The following is a 14,864-nucleotide window of genomic DNA, read 5'->3' as shown; positions in this document are numbered from 1 at the left end:
CTTTTAAAAAATATATACAATTCCGAATGATTATACAGACCCTTATCTTCAATTTAAAAAAAGAAAAGCAAACGTTTGCATCAATTAGCTATTTGAAATGACCACTGTGTGTGTGTGTGTCTGTGTGTGTGTGTGTGTGTGTGTGTGTGTGTGTGTGTGTGTGTGTGTGTGTGTGTGTGTGTGTGTGTGTGTGTGTGTGTGTGTGTGTGTGTGTGTGTGTGTGTGATGAGAGAGAGAGAGAGAGAGAGAGAGAGAGAGGTGACAACACTAACAGTGGTGAGGTATGTAGCAATGTGGTGACGTCCAGGCCATGTTTACTGGCTTAGGTGACATGCCTGATGATGGGCAAGCAAGCTGGAGGTTGGTGTGACTCTGACATGGCGCACAGTGTTGTGCATGCTTGATCATGAAGTAGCACTAGACTTTTCCTCGCCTCATGTCTGTCTGTGTCTGAGTTCAGCATTCAGCATGCAGCATTCAATCTCACGACTATCCCATTCTGCTGCACCTCTGCTGCTCCTTCTCCTCCTCCTCCTCCTCTGACTCCCTGAGTGGGTCAGGCCAAGCCTCCCTTCTCCTCTCTGGGATGCTCACAGCAGGTTGTGACGCCTCCCTGGCTCCTCTCAAACAAAACAAATAAACATTATCAGCCGTACGTTGGATAAAAGTGTCAACTAAGTGCAATGTGATGTAATGTGATATCAGTCGTACCAATAGCCATAGCAGGAGGAGTGAGTGACGGCTGGGCGACTCCCCTCCATTCCAGCCAGACTCCCCTCTGACACTGTATCTCTCAGCATGGCTGGATTGTCCATACGATGTTATTGTCTACGCTATCTTATTATTAATCTCACTTCATTTAGTCTTATACTTTTTGATTAATTTCCCTGTAAATTTAATTTTTTTCATTGTTTTCTTTTATGAGTTTTATAATTATTTAGCTTTATTTCATTTTTCCTTTTATAAGTGTTTTGAGACCATGATGTATGGTGATATTGCACTCTTAACAACAACAACAGGATTGAACAGGAAGATGTTAATTCCTGCTTGGCATTGTTGCCTGTCGCACCTCCTCCGGTGCCCATAGGTCAGCTGCAGGGTCGTCAGTCAGGAACCACCGCTCATCAACGTTTCGCTCCTTTAATCCTGAAACGTCTCCCTGTCACCCCCTGCAGCTGATAGGTGTTGTTCCCTGCAACTGTTGTCTGGGGGTTAGGTGTTATTCCCCCAGGTTCTGTCCTTCCTCCGCAGCCTGTCGTAGGTTGAGCGAATAAGGAAGCTGAGTCTTGCCAGTGGGATCTTCCACACGTCTGACCAACTGATGTTCCTGTTTGAGATTCCCTCCCAAGTTGTCCAGCTTCCTTGCCGTAACCTGAGACACGGCCTTGATCTTATAGCGGTCTTCGTCCATCCTCGTCACCTCTGCCACCACCATCTCCTTTCTTTCCTTGCGGTGGGCCTTGGACCCTTGGATCTTGCTCATTTTCAGGGGCCAGAGCAGTCTCTGGTAGAGTGTGAACTGGTAACACCAGACCTTGTATTTGCCCAGGAGTTGGCTTTGATCGATTCTCCTCAGGCCGTATAATAATAACAATAATAATAATAATAATAATAATAATAATAATAATAATGATACATTATATAATAATTAATATTATATTTATTATTATTATTATAAGGCATACAGGGTATTTGTCCGGTGGACTGTTGTTGATTTTGGCCTGAGCCTCCCCTCAAAGTAGTGGTATCAGTTCTCATGCTGCTACAGTTGACCTCTCCAGGTCAGATTTAAATATTAATCTTAGCTGTTGTGGTCAAAATAGCTCCTTATAGATGACTAAAAATGTTGTCATGATTTCTTCTCCCAGTCCACACTTGTCTCTCATTCTGGTCCACCCTACTGCATTCACATAATCTCCCCTCCCCTCCCCCTCACTCACACACACACACACGCACGCACGCACGCACACACACACACACACACACACACACACACACACACACACACACACACACACACACACACACACACACACACACACACACACCAGATATACGTGCATTATTATTTGCCTGCAACAAACTCTTGGATAAAAATGTAAACTCTTATCTTTGTACCAGAAAGTTTGGCAAATATGACGGTCTGCTGGATATTTGTGCAAGGTTATGTGCTCTGTTGGTTTAGTCGCCTTCGGCATGTTCAGGTTATGAGCCCCGTTGGTTTAGTCGCCTTCAGCATGTTCTCAATAAAGCACGCAACTCGTGCGCTCCACGCTGCGTCGTGCGCGTTCTGTGCCACTGTGGCGCACCCAAAGCGCACGAAAGTCGCGGTCGGCTTTTGGATGATATTTTGAACACCAGCCGACAGAGCTTTTACTCTGTCAACTAAGACAAAATTCCCTGACTGTTTGGCGGCCTGTGTTTATATAAATAGAGAAGAAGCGAAGCGTTGAGTGACAGGGACATGATTGTGTATGCGTATTCAAGGTATGTGGCTAGCGCTCACAACATGCCCACAGGCTTGTACTGCTTTTAGGTAGTTCACTTATCCTGTTAGTACTTTTGTTACTGTTAATTTTTTAATGGCCGGGTCAGCTGTCTTGCGTGCTTTAGGCTACCCTATGTAATGGTCATAGTCAACACTAAAGCACTGTCAACCTGTCAGATGTGTAACACGGTGGGACATTGCTTTTGCGTGGCTAATTTATAGACATTCTGACACGAGCCAGTGGGCACTAGATATTGGTTCTCTGTGCCCCCTCACAAGGACGCTTTACCAGCACTGTTGTCGTAAGAAGCCAGCCAAGACACTTGAGAGCAAGTTGTATCGGTGTCAGTCGCAGTTCCCCACCAGCACTGCTTGTATGCCTGGTTAAATTCCTTTAACGAGAACTCGACGGAACTTCAGGAGACACGTTAATCAATCGCTGGACTTTCTCCTTGTAATTGCAAGGGCTACAATCTTATCACCGCTGCGCCCTAGATCCGTAGTAGTAGGCATAGGCCTACAGTGTTTACGGTCTAAACAACCGCTGACTCACCTGTTGCTGAAGACTGACAGTTCAGTTCAACGCCCGCCGACACCCAACTCTGCCTCAGCCTCATCATTCAATCGGCGACAGCAACATGGGAGCTTCTAAATCTCTGCAGACTACTAGTGAGCATGACTTTGAAGATCTTGCCGAAAGGACTGGCTGTGAGTACGACACGTTATTATTATTCCCGTCTGCAACAGCCTTGTTGTGTAAGGTGATCGCAGTGACAACATGTTGGATTGTTTCAGAAACAAATCTCCTATTGTCAGCGTTCCGTCTCGCCCACATCGTCTCAGTCACGATGCGGAATAGGCCTACATGAAGTAGCCCATTTTCAACACAATATCAACGACAAAGTCGAGCATTAATTCAAGATAAAAGTTATTTGTACTGATTAAAAGAACTTGTTCTCTGGCTGGTGCAAAGAGAATCACAAATGGTTGTGTCCAGTTTTGGGAACCAGTGGAAGAAGTTTATCATTAACCGAATTACAATGATAAATGGCCTAGTGAGTGTGTGCTTACTAAGCAGAGTTAAATTATAGATTAATGTAGTTGCCCTATAATTGTGTAATACACCTCCAGCTTTCTCCTATAAAAGTAGGCTAAATGCAAATGCTGCTGTAATATTTCATGTAGGCCTATACTATGTGATTCCTGAATTCCAACCAGTATTCTATGAGTAAGTTAATTTGGTTACCATGGTCTCTAACATAAGGACTTCCATTGTTTTCTCTCATAATGTTTTTTCTTACTTACTGGTCCCTGGTCGCCCTGCACAAGATAAGGTCAGCAAGGACAATGCAGGCCATTATTTTTTATCACCCTGGTTAATTATTAATGTACATTTCATCCTGACTGGAAAACTGTGTCAGTTTTCCAGCCTGTACATAAAAATGTAAATGTGAGTGTGTCACTTTGTGAAAATGGCAAGATTATTCCATATGGACTTGTCTCTCAGCGCATTCAGAGCGACCTGCTGTGTGAAGTATCCTATTAATTCAGTATTCAGTGATGGGCTTCTTTTTGTGGTGCGTTTTCTTGGTACAGTCAGTCTGGAGCAAATTAAGAATCTGCACAAGAGATTCCAGTGGTTGAACAATCACCAGGAAACTTTAAGGTAAAAGTCTTTACCTTCATGTAGCATAGTCCTATATTTAATTCTATATATAGTATGCACACACACATCATGTATGAGTTCATGTAAAATTAACTGTGATGATGATTATGCAAAATACAAAGGTTCACCAATATCTGCACATTTTATGGGATTTGAATCAATGTATAGTCTACTACGTTGTGTTTTTACAGGCGGGAGGACTTTGAGAAAGTGTCTCATCTTTCTTTCAACCCAATACGTGGCCAGATCATCCAGGCCTTTTTTGACAAAAGGTGAAGCACAAAAACAAACACTGGTCAATGTACAAACCCCAACTCCGATGAAGTTGGGACGTTTGGTAAACAGTGAATAAAATCAAAATGCTATCATTTTCAAAACATTCAATCTATTCATTAGATGGAGAATAGTGAAAAGACAACATATTAAGTGTTAAAACCGAGAAAAAATATTGTTTTGGGGGACATATGTACTCATTTCTAATTTGATAAATCCAACACGTCTCAAAAGAGTTGGGACGGGGACAATAAATGGCAGCAAATGTCGAGGAAGACTAAAAATAAAACAAAAGACAACACTTAACAGTTAAATACATTAACCGATGAGATGATTTTATATAAAAAACAGTGTTAATTCCTATCTTGGACATGATTTCACCAGCTTAAATGGTGGGTGTATTCCTTGTCATGTTTTGCAATGTTTCCTTTCTGTAGTGCTTACAGTGTGACAGGTCTTGACCAAAAACCCACCATTTTATCACCTGCTGGTCCTTATGATGGAGCCAAACTGTTAAAACATAGTAGAGAATGCAATTTGACCTTACTATGTGGCAGTAATCGAAGATCTCCCTTCAAAATATAATGCATGAGTGGCTTTTCATGCTGTTTAAAACCCATTTATACCATTCAGCACTGTATTTAACTCTACAGATGAGTGAGAACATCTTAACCAATCACTACTGCATCCGCATGCCATCATGGAGGCTGACTTTTGAAGCTAGCACTAACACAAGTTGGATGGTCCATTTTCACTGTAGCACAGGATGTGCAATGCTCTATTATTGTCAAAAAGAATGGACTTCTACAACTTCTGCTGACTTCTGTAAGCAAAGGACAGTTTCCCATGTCTTCTGGGTCTATTTCAAGTGAGCTCAGGTGCTTAGGAGAATGTTAAACCCCTGTATCATTTTCATGCATTAAGCATTCTTAATATGGTCAATTTTCAATAGCTCTAGCACTCCAGGAATTAGAGTGAGACTACAGCCAATATATATTTCATGATGTCATGAACCTATACAATGATTTTATTAACAAAAATATGTCTTATATACACTCAATCATGGTAAATCAAAGGGAATTCAAAAATGTATGTAATAACTATGGTAATTATTCCCTTTGCATCTTTAATTCTGAGTGACTCAGCCTCTCTGTGATGATCTTATACCTGGACACCTATTTTGTCCGTCAGTACAATTCATTTTGAAATGTTCTTCTTTGTTGTTTTATCTTATTTGGATGTTTACTAAATTTCACTGATCCCCGTCCCAACTCTTTTGAGACGTGTTGGATTTATCAAATTAGAAATGAGTACATATGTCCCCCAAAACAATATTTTTTCTCGGTTTTAACACTTAATATGTTGTCTTTTCACTATTCTCCATCTAATGAATAGATTGAATGTTTTGAAAATGATAGCATTTTGATTTTATTCACTGTTTACCAAACGTCCCAACTTCATCGGAGTTGGGGTTTGTATTTATGCATCAAATGCAGTCATAGAACCTACAGGAAGTCATCATTGGATTTTTATGTATTTGTGAAAGGCCAGAAAGATCATGCTTGACTGATTGTATAAGTAAACGCTTGTAGGTTATTGGCAAATGCCTCTTAAAGTTCTAATTCTACAATTTTCACGAGTGATTGTTTGACATTTGTGTTCAATTAAGGTTGACTCGACTGACTGGGTCTTTTTACTTAAAAATAGACAAAAAAAATAAGCTTGTTGAAACCTGTGGGACCAGCGGTTGTGCCGTGTTGACGTCTGGTGGATAGACAACTGCTAGAATTTATGTTTTTTGTGAAGCACGTAATTCTACTGTATATGTGTTCATGCACAGTTTTGATCCCCTCTGCCAGAATTTACCATGTTCTGTAAATAGCCAGGAAAATAAAGAGAAGGCAATGAATGAGAAATTGTGCTCAAACTTTTGGCCTGTACTATATATGTGATGGTACTCCTCGAATTAATAAACCCCTACGAGTGGAGTTTCAGTGTGTGGATATCAGGCGTCTAATTTATTACTGTCATTTTATACTCTTTAGTCCTGCACTTGATCTTAGGAAGATGCGATGTGTACATGCATCTACAATAACATGTGCCTGTCTATAGGAACTTTGGGAAGGGCGAGGTGGGTGAAGTAGATGAAATTGGCTTTGAGCAGTTCCTGACGGTGATGTCCCACTTCAAGGCCCCCAATAAGAAAATCACGGAGGAGGAAACGGAGGCCATCAGGACACACAAGCTTCGCTGTAAGAATTACTGTTCACCCACATGCGCAGTGCACCAACACAGAAGCCAAACCATGTGATGCATCATCATGTGCCCAACATACACCCAGTGGTGTAGTCTACGTAGAACGCGGGTATACAGAGTATACTCACTTCTAAATTTCAGGGATTTCACTATACCCACTTAAAATTGATTGATCCATTGATTTGAATAGCACAAATATATACAGTATACCCACTTCAAAAAATGCTCAAATATACAGTATACCCACCATAAAAAAGAAGTAGACTACACCACTGCATACACCTTATCACTTCAAAACACACCCTTCCCCTTTAGATGTTTTGTCTTTAAACACTCAAAACAGAGCGGTCATCAAGTGAAGAGAAACTCCGAAGAGCTCAGGAATTGTTGACAAAATCTTGAAGTTGCTCTTTGGTGTGGGGGGAAAAAAAACAATGTCTTATCAAAAAGGGAGTCCAAGGCACTCTCTTGTGCAAAATATGTCGCTACGCGTGGGTCTCTTCTCCTCATGTTTTTAAACTTAATAGCCATGTTTTGATAAAGGCAACAATATTTTGCACTAGAAGAGTGCCTTGGACTCCCTTTTTGATAAGACTCAAGACAGAGCGTTTGACCTCTGGGCAACCCCCAAAACAGACACAAGCAGGAAGTCTGGGCTATATCCTGCTTTTTTTCCAGGAACCTCCAATTAGAGTGCAAGATTTGCCACTGTGTTGTGCCCCGAACTGAAACTGCATGCAGGCTCTTGAGATTTTAGTTTTTTATTAACAATGTGGGTATGTTAGAGCTGAATGAACACATACTAATGCAAAATGAGGGTCCTAGCTTTTAAATGCAACTTATTTCATGTTTTTATGTGCTTCGGAGCCTGTGATATTTAGGTTTTAATAGGCAGAGAGCACCTTTTCCCAAAAAGGGCTTAGGCTAAAATGGGTTAAATAGTATCCCTGGGGATATATTGGCCTTACGACTGCCATTGGAGTTAAAGATTCAAGATTTTTTTCTGTCCCCTCCAATAAAACATACCCTGATACTAATTTGTCTGGAATGTGGCAGCATATGGGGGGCCTTGTTTTGGTAAAGGGTAGGCTACCGGCAAATAATAATATTTGCCTCCACAAACCCAAAATCAGATTTGCACCCCTGGTCCTAAGTGAAATTTGCCTCGGACATCCACCCTACTACATAACGCTAGGGACACATAGACACGAATGTGGCTAAGCGAAGCAAACTTCGCCATTCATTCCTATGAGGGGGACGAAGTCAAGCGAACAGGAGCGAAACGAAGCTAAATTATTCAAGTTTAATATTATGCAAATGAGGAGTGAATTTCACGTGTGGCGGCCGATCAAATCAACAGCACAAATGTATCACTTGATTTGATTCGCCGCGAGGACCTGATGACGGTTGAGCTGTCAGAATGGATCACTGAATTCTGCCTCTCTTCCCCTCGCTCTTTTCGCCTGTTATGTGTCCCTAGCGTGAGACTTCACACATGGCATGAAGAATAAGTGCTGACAGGGCAGGCATGAAGTGCAGTCATAAAATGCATACCTGAAGTGCATACCCTACATACTGTATATCCATACAGTCATAACATGCTTGGCTGAATGCATACAGTAAATTCATACTTACCTAGGCATAGGCCTACTACATGGTATAACCAAACAGTAACCCTCTGCTAATGGCCTGATGATGGGTTAGTTTGAAAAAGGCCGGCCAGCCGAAACATCATTTGAAATAAAACATGGAGCAGAGTGTCTGGGGTCTACCGGGATCTATTTTATTTTCTCTGATGATGAGTGGTATCATTGGTGACTTAGTGTAACAGGATTGCTCTCTGTTCATTACTGTAAATCATTTAGATATTGCCTGCACTTGCAGAGATTGTAAGATGCCATTGCGTTTACGTCTCGGTGCCGCCGTATGGTTGTTATTGATGGTGTATACCTGGGGAGGTGAACCTATGTCTCGAGGGCCGGTTGTGACTTGAGACCTTTTTTTCTGACCCCCGATATCATTTTATTGTTATGCAGCTTCATATGAAATATGACATATTTTGTAAAGAAGAGTAAGTGCATTTGCAATATTCAGGGGACCTAGAAAAGGTGGGGTCTGCTTTAAAGGTTGCTGCCTTCAATATAGGCCTAAAGTGCAGGGGAAAATCCTGGTTTGTGTTCATATTACAGCCCTTGGAGGACTTTTATGGCCCTTGGGGGGTTCGAAGTGGCCCCTCGAATGAAAAAGGTTCCCCACCCCTGGTGTATACTGTATATTGGCAGTAACAACTTGACTGCTGCACTTTGAGTGGGCCTGAATTAGATGCAACAAGATGATATCATGTTTTGCTTCTATAGAATTGCTTAGAATTGAGTTTGTATACTTTTCGTGAAACCATTTTAAAACCTTTAACTGATACCACAATCTGCTTTATAATGCCAGCATGTCTTACTAGCTGTTGATCCTTTTAAAAACAATTTCCCAATGATCCATACTTTTATCTGTCTGACTGTCTACTTATCCGTCTGTCTAGTTCTATTCAACATGCACGATACAGACAACGATGGGACGATCACTCTGGATGAGTACAGACATGTGAGTTCATTATACTGATGTGTGCAGTCATTTCACCATTTCTTCTCAGCAACCCATTTTGTAGCCTCATACTGTGCACCAGGGCTGGACTGGCCATCTGGCATAGCGGGCATTTCCCGGTGGGCCCTGCACCCTCGTGGGCCCCTATTTTCAGAAATGTAAATGAAATGTTTTACATTTCTAAAAATAGGGGCCGGCGAGGGTGCGGGGCCCACCGGTGAGTCAGTTCTTTGCCGCTAAGTATGAGGGGGCCCTTTAAGCCAAAAATGCCCGGGCCCTATTCCCCCCCCACTCCAGCCCTGCTGTGCACCATTCCAGCACTGGTACATTTTTTTACAAGCACTTTACAATTATAGTACTACATTACTTTGACACACACTTAGACTACATATGGAGCCTTTGGTAATAGCCTAAATTACTACTTGGTCATTGCCGTTCTGGTAACAGCTGATTTATAACAGGGGCCTTGCCTTCTAAATCATTCTCTGCGTTTTGTCACTTGTCTCTCTACAGCTGGTTGAGAAACTTCTGTCCACTTGTGAAACTCTCGAGGAGGACACTGCCAAAGCGATTGCAGATGCCGCCATGTTGGAAGTGGCAAAAATCACAGTCGTTCACATGGTATTTTCACCCATTCATTTCCTTATCTCAAATGGCAGACCAAATGTCCAGTGACAGATTTATGTTTAGTTCCAACCGAGTTCATGTTACATTGCCAAAACTATTTTAAGCTGTCATATGTCAGATGTTAAAAATTGATGCTCTTAAATGGGCACAATGTAGGATGACGTAGTTTGCGCAGAGTCAGTGGCATGCCTGTCTCAAAATCTACAATATCATGAAAAAAGTGCTATTTGAATAAATTCGCTGTGAGAATGTTTTTCATCACGGAATGCCAGCAGTTGATACAAATCTGAATACAGTATGTAAAGCGTTTTTTTCGTATGAGAAGTGTTTCTCACGACACCTGTAGCGGGCCACTCTGCCAAAAGTTACATGTGGGGTTCTCAGCGGACGGACCACGAAAGTGGTCGCGATAGTCATCGTTCACTTATAAATGACTCAAATAAGCATCAGCTGACTTGGGACAGTGATTAATTAAACTTATAATCCTACATAGAGCCCCTTTAAGCTGCATCTTAAAGGGACACTCCACCCATTTTGCATTAGGCTTTCCATTGATAGACACCCAGTCATACTTTTGAATGGTCTTTCAAAAATCTCTCAATTCCCCCTGAGATAGGAGAAATCCGCATTCATCTCTTAACACTTCCTATGTCAATGATGTAAAAATGGTCATTTTGCATCATCGACATAGGAAGTGTAAGAGAGGTGGATTTCTGTTGAGACTACGGGTGCATCCCAATATGTGACCTTGCCTCCTCCACTTGCTTCTCGTCATGATGACATCACTGACAACAGCATTATATTTCAATATCTTGCAAAAGCTCAATTGTAAAGTCTTTTTCTCATTTGCAATTGGGATGGTGAATGAAAAACAGTCCCTCAAAAGTTGTTGTGGCTAGGCTGACAGCTGGGAAACTTTATAGTTTTCTCCATGGAGGAGGGGCCAGGAGGCGGGACGAGGAGACAAGCACAAGTGGAGGAGGCAAGGTCGCATATTGGGATGCACCCCAAGCCTTTTCCCCACCTTTTCAACCCCGCCCATAGGGGGTTGGACCTAATGCTCTAACAGACCTATCACAGATCAGTGTCCCAGTGCTTTTGAAATCACTGGCATTGAGGCTCCAGTAAGCAGTGTTGCCAGATTGGGCTGTTTCCCACCTAATTGGGCTGCTTGGGATGGCCGTCTGCGGGTAAAAATGGCATTTTACAGGAAAACTCGCCCAATCTTTCCCATCAACATCAATAGAATTGGGCGGGATTTAGTGCTTCCAGGCGGGTTTTGAGCATTTTTTGGGCTTGAAATCATCAGCCTCATCTGGCAACACTGCCAGTAAGTCACTGGCATAGCTGGAAAGGAGAAGCTGGAGCACACTGCAGCTTAGTTTTCAAGACTTTATTTTGTGCACACACCCGACCAACGTTTCGGTGTTGCTACACCTTCTTCAGAGTCAAATGATAGCAAGAGAGAAACACACATTTCAGGACTTGACATTCACAGGTGATCCCACTTGGTTTGGCTAAATTGGTCTCATCTCATTGCAGGTAATTGACCCCACCCCCCAACACCAGGACAAGATTGGGTCAATTACCTGCAATGAGATCAGACCAATTTAGCCAAACCAAGTAGGATCACCTGTAAATGTCAAGTCTTGAAATGTGTGTCTCTCTCTTGCTATCATTTGACTCTGAAGAAGGTGTAGCAACACAGAAACGTTGGTCGCGTGTGTGCACAAAATAAAGTCTTGAAAACTAAGCTGCAGTGTGCTCCAGCTTCTCCTTTCCAGTGATGTCTGTCCCACTGTGATGCACCTGCAAGCAGGGTTGCCAGATGAGGCTGATGATTTCCAGCCCAAAAAATGCTCAAAACCAGCCTAGAAGCTCAAAATCCCACCCAATTCTATTGATTTCTATGGCTAAAATTGGGCGGGTTTTTCTGCTAAATGCCATTTTTACCCGCACACGACCATCCTAAGCAGCCCAATTGAATGCCCCTTTAAATGTAATCATTTCAAATCACAACTTCTTCATTGATTATGTACAAATTTCCTGCATGTCCTGTATGCATATTGTGCATGTTTGAATGAATCTAATATGGGGTTTGTTTGATTTTGTATTTTGTTTGACATTCATTTTTAAGTCTCACTCTCATGTATTCTTCCATACCCAGGAGCCACATGAGGTCTATGAGGGCATCACGTTTGAACAGTTTCAGCAGGTGATGGAACCATATTCCTCTGCAATTGGCATACAATAACTTACTACTGCATTAATCACCATGTAACTAACAGTTTGGCTCACCAGACATTTTCAAATACCGAGGTCAAATATTGCGTGCTGTACTGCATACTGTACATTTAGAATGCTTCAAATACTTCAGTCAAACTCTTTTCTTTTGTTTTCATTAATCACTGCCTTGAGGATAAATGGGGGTGGAGGATACAAACTGAATTAATCGTATTGATTTTCATCATAGATACATTTTACATTACTGAAAAAAATACATACAAAATAATGGTAGTTACGGCCATGGTAACTAACTACCTATGTCTTTTTTGTTGATTCTTTGCTCCACTTTTGGCAGATTTTAAAAGGTATCGAGATCGAGAGAAAGATGAACATTCGGTTCCTCCAGATGGATACGACGCCAATGCGCTGTGGGAAATAGCCGCTCTCCTTCTTCTCCTTCCTTCAACATAGTCTGCTGCCATGCTAAAGACTTCCCAAGTGAAAACCTAAATTTAGCCCCCATGACCCACCACCAACACCACCCCGTCCCCACCCACCCTGTCCCCAAACATTTGTGTGCGCACACGCACACGCACACGCACATGCGCGCGCGCGCACACACACACACACACACACACACACACACACACACACACACACACACACACACACACACACACACACACACGCACACACACACACACACACACACACACACACCCTGTCCCCTACTAGCCGTGCCCACCCCCACCTCCTTGCCCCCTCACCTCATTCTCCTGCATGGCAGTGCTGTGGTGGTTGTGACTGCATACAGCCACAGGCTTATGCTTATGTAAACACAGCAGACAAACTGCCTCAATAAATAAGTTTGACCTTTTCCTCTACAAGTTTTTTTTAAGTGAGATGCCATTCTAAACAGCTCAATGGAAAAGAAAATATTTTTTAAATGAAAAAAAATGACATTGAATTGCATTCCATGGTATAGTCTGATTATCATCGACTTTCAAAACTTGGTCTGACCAAGAGCATAACAATTAACATTTCCCAAATGGCATGGTTGACCCACCTCCCTTGGTTTGCTAATGGTTGTTTGCTTCCCGACAAAGTGGGAGGAGTTCCCGATTTTTCGGGAGTTCAGAAAGTACTTGAATTACTCTTGACCTGACTAGTAGCACCGCTGAAGGTGTTGCGTCACTAGGAGGGAACGGCCTGGCTAATTCCATGGTGTGTGGACAGTGGGCAGTGATATGCCTTTCAAAAGCACCATGGGAAGGAAAACATTTTGAAGTAAAAAGATGAAACAGATACTGTACACAAATAGACAGTGGATTGCTCCCCCATATCATGTGGACTGTGGACTATTTCATGAAGAAATCTTTCCATGTATTTTTTTTCTGTTTTTGTGCCTTTGTCTTTAAGTGCCTTGTCCTTAACTTTGTGCATAAAAATGCTGCATGAAATTTGTAAAAAAATATACCTAGGCCTACATAACTTTTTCTTAGTAATAATATTTAAAGCCTATTACGTAATTTATTATGTCCATCCAATCATATTCATCCAGTCTTCAAATAAATTGGTTTAACCAAATCCAGATATCGCTGCTACTTGAAATGTTATTTTTAACTTAACAACTTAATAATTTTCTTATAATTTTCCAATAATAACAGATGTGTTGTGCATGTGTGGAAAATAAGCGAGCTAATAAAAGCACTCAATCAATGTGCTTGAAGGAAGTTGGATGTCTAGATTCAGATTCCTCTCCCTTTTTAGATACTGAGAATTCTATGTTGGGCATACCTACATGTGTAAGTGACACATGTTACCAACATCACAAGCATAGCTCACAAATTCTACAGACGGAATGATCATATTGATCATCATGAGCAACACATAGGCTGTAGAGGGAATTATGATTTTGTCCATATAATTCAGAGTGATATGCCCTGTAACTGAGTGCATGAAGAGCTGAGGTCAAACGTAGCTAGAAATTATTGTTAATTTTGAGGTAAATGTCAAGGTTAATATACCTCTTTTCTTTTTCAAGTGGGAAAGTGATTTCACAGCCTGCATAAACCAACATGGTCCACCAGCATGGTGCATAAATACAGGCAACATGAAATACAAGATTTCAACCATGACAATACAGTATAAAAGATTTTTATTAACAACACAACCTAAAGGCTGGTAAGGGGTGAACAGTGCATTTTGTAATTAAAATGTATATGTACCTTGTTTTTTTCCCAACACAAACACTATGCTTGCATACTGGACCGCTGCCCGCTTTGGCCAAGCCCAGGGCAAAGTCGAATGAATGGGTCCCCCAACCAATACATGCAATGTAATGAGGGTCCAAATTTGGGCCCAATCTCTCCCTTGGCCCGGGAGAAGTGACCCGTTTGTTCCCCCCTTCCAACTTCTCTATTGCATTTTTCATCACTTGGGCCACAGTCCAGACTGGCCTAATGTCACATTCAAGTAGCCTACCAGCAGATGGCGCTGTTCATCAGCATCCAAATAGTCTCATTGTGCATAGTGGTTGGTAGAGTAGGTAGGCTATAGGCCAGGGGTGGGGAACCGTTTTCATTCGAGGGGCCATCCAAAGTCCTCCAAGGGCCGTACAATGAACACAAAGCAGGATTTCCCCCTGTCCTTTAGGCCTATATTGAAGGCAGTCATCTTTACGACAGACCCCACCTTCATTATGTCCCCAGAAAATATAACTTAGTTGTATTG

General features: G+C 42.0%; 1 protein-coding gene across 2 annotated transcripts; it reads left to right on the top strand.

Annotated features, from left to right (window-relative positions):
* Positions 1–2,276: 2,276 nt before the first annotated feature.
* LOC134445398 (calcineurin B homologous protein 3-like) lies at positions 2,277–13,708 on the top strand. 2 transcript variants are annotated; one of them, XM_063194485.1, is made up of 8 exons: positions 2,277–2,487; positions 4,085–4,154; positions 4,346–4,426; positions 6,540–6,679; positions 9,217–9,278; positions 9,792–9,899; positions 12,073–12,120; positions 12,487–13,708. In XM_063194485.1, the coding sequence occupies exons 1-8, from the start codon at positions 2,475–2,477 to the stop codon at positions 12,568–12,570; spliced, it is 606 nt and encodes a 201-aa protein (XP_063050555.1). In that variant the 5' UTR covers positions 2,277–2,474; the 3' UTR covers positions 12,571–13,708. The 2 variants fall into 2 exon arrangements, with proteins under 2 accessions (XP_063050555.1, XP_063050554.1); XM_063194484.1 differs by lacking the exon at positions 2,277–2,487 and adding an exon at positions 2,496–3,196.
* The last annotated feature ends 1,156 nt before the right edge of the window (positions 13,709–14,864 follow it).

This window comes from Engraulis encrasicolus, chromosome 3 (assembly GCF_034702125.1).
Source record: "Engraulis encrasicolus isolate BLACKSEA-1 chromosome 3, IST_EnEncr_1.0, whole genome shotgun sequence".
In the NCBI taxonomy this organism is placed as follows: Eukaryota; Metazoa; Chordata; class Actinopteri; order Clupeiformes; family Engraulidae; genus Engraulis; species Engraulis encrasicolus.
The sequence above is the reverse complement of the archived record's forward strand: the minus strand, read 5'-3'. Positions and strand labels throughout refer to the sequence as shown.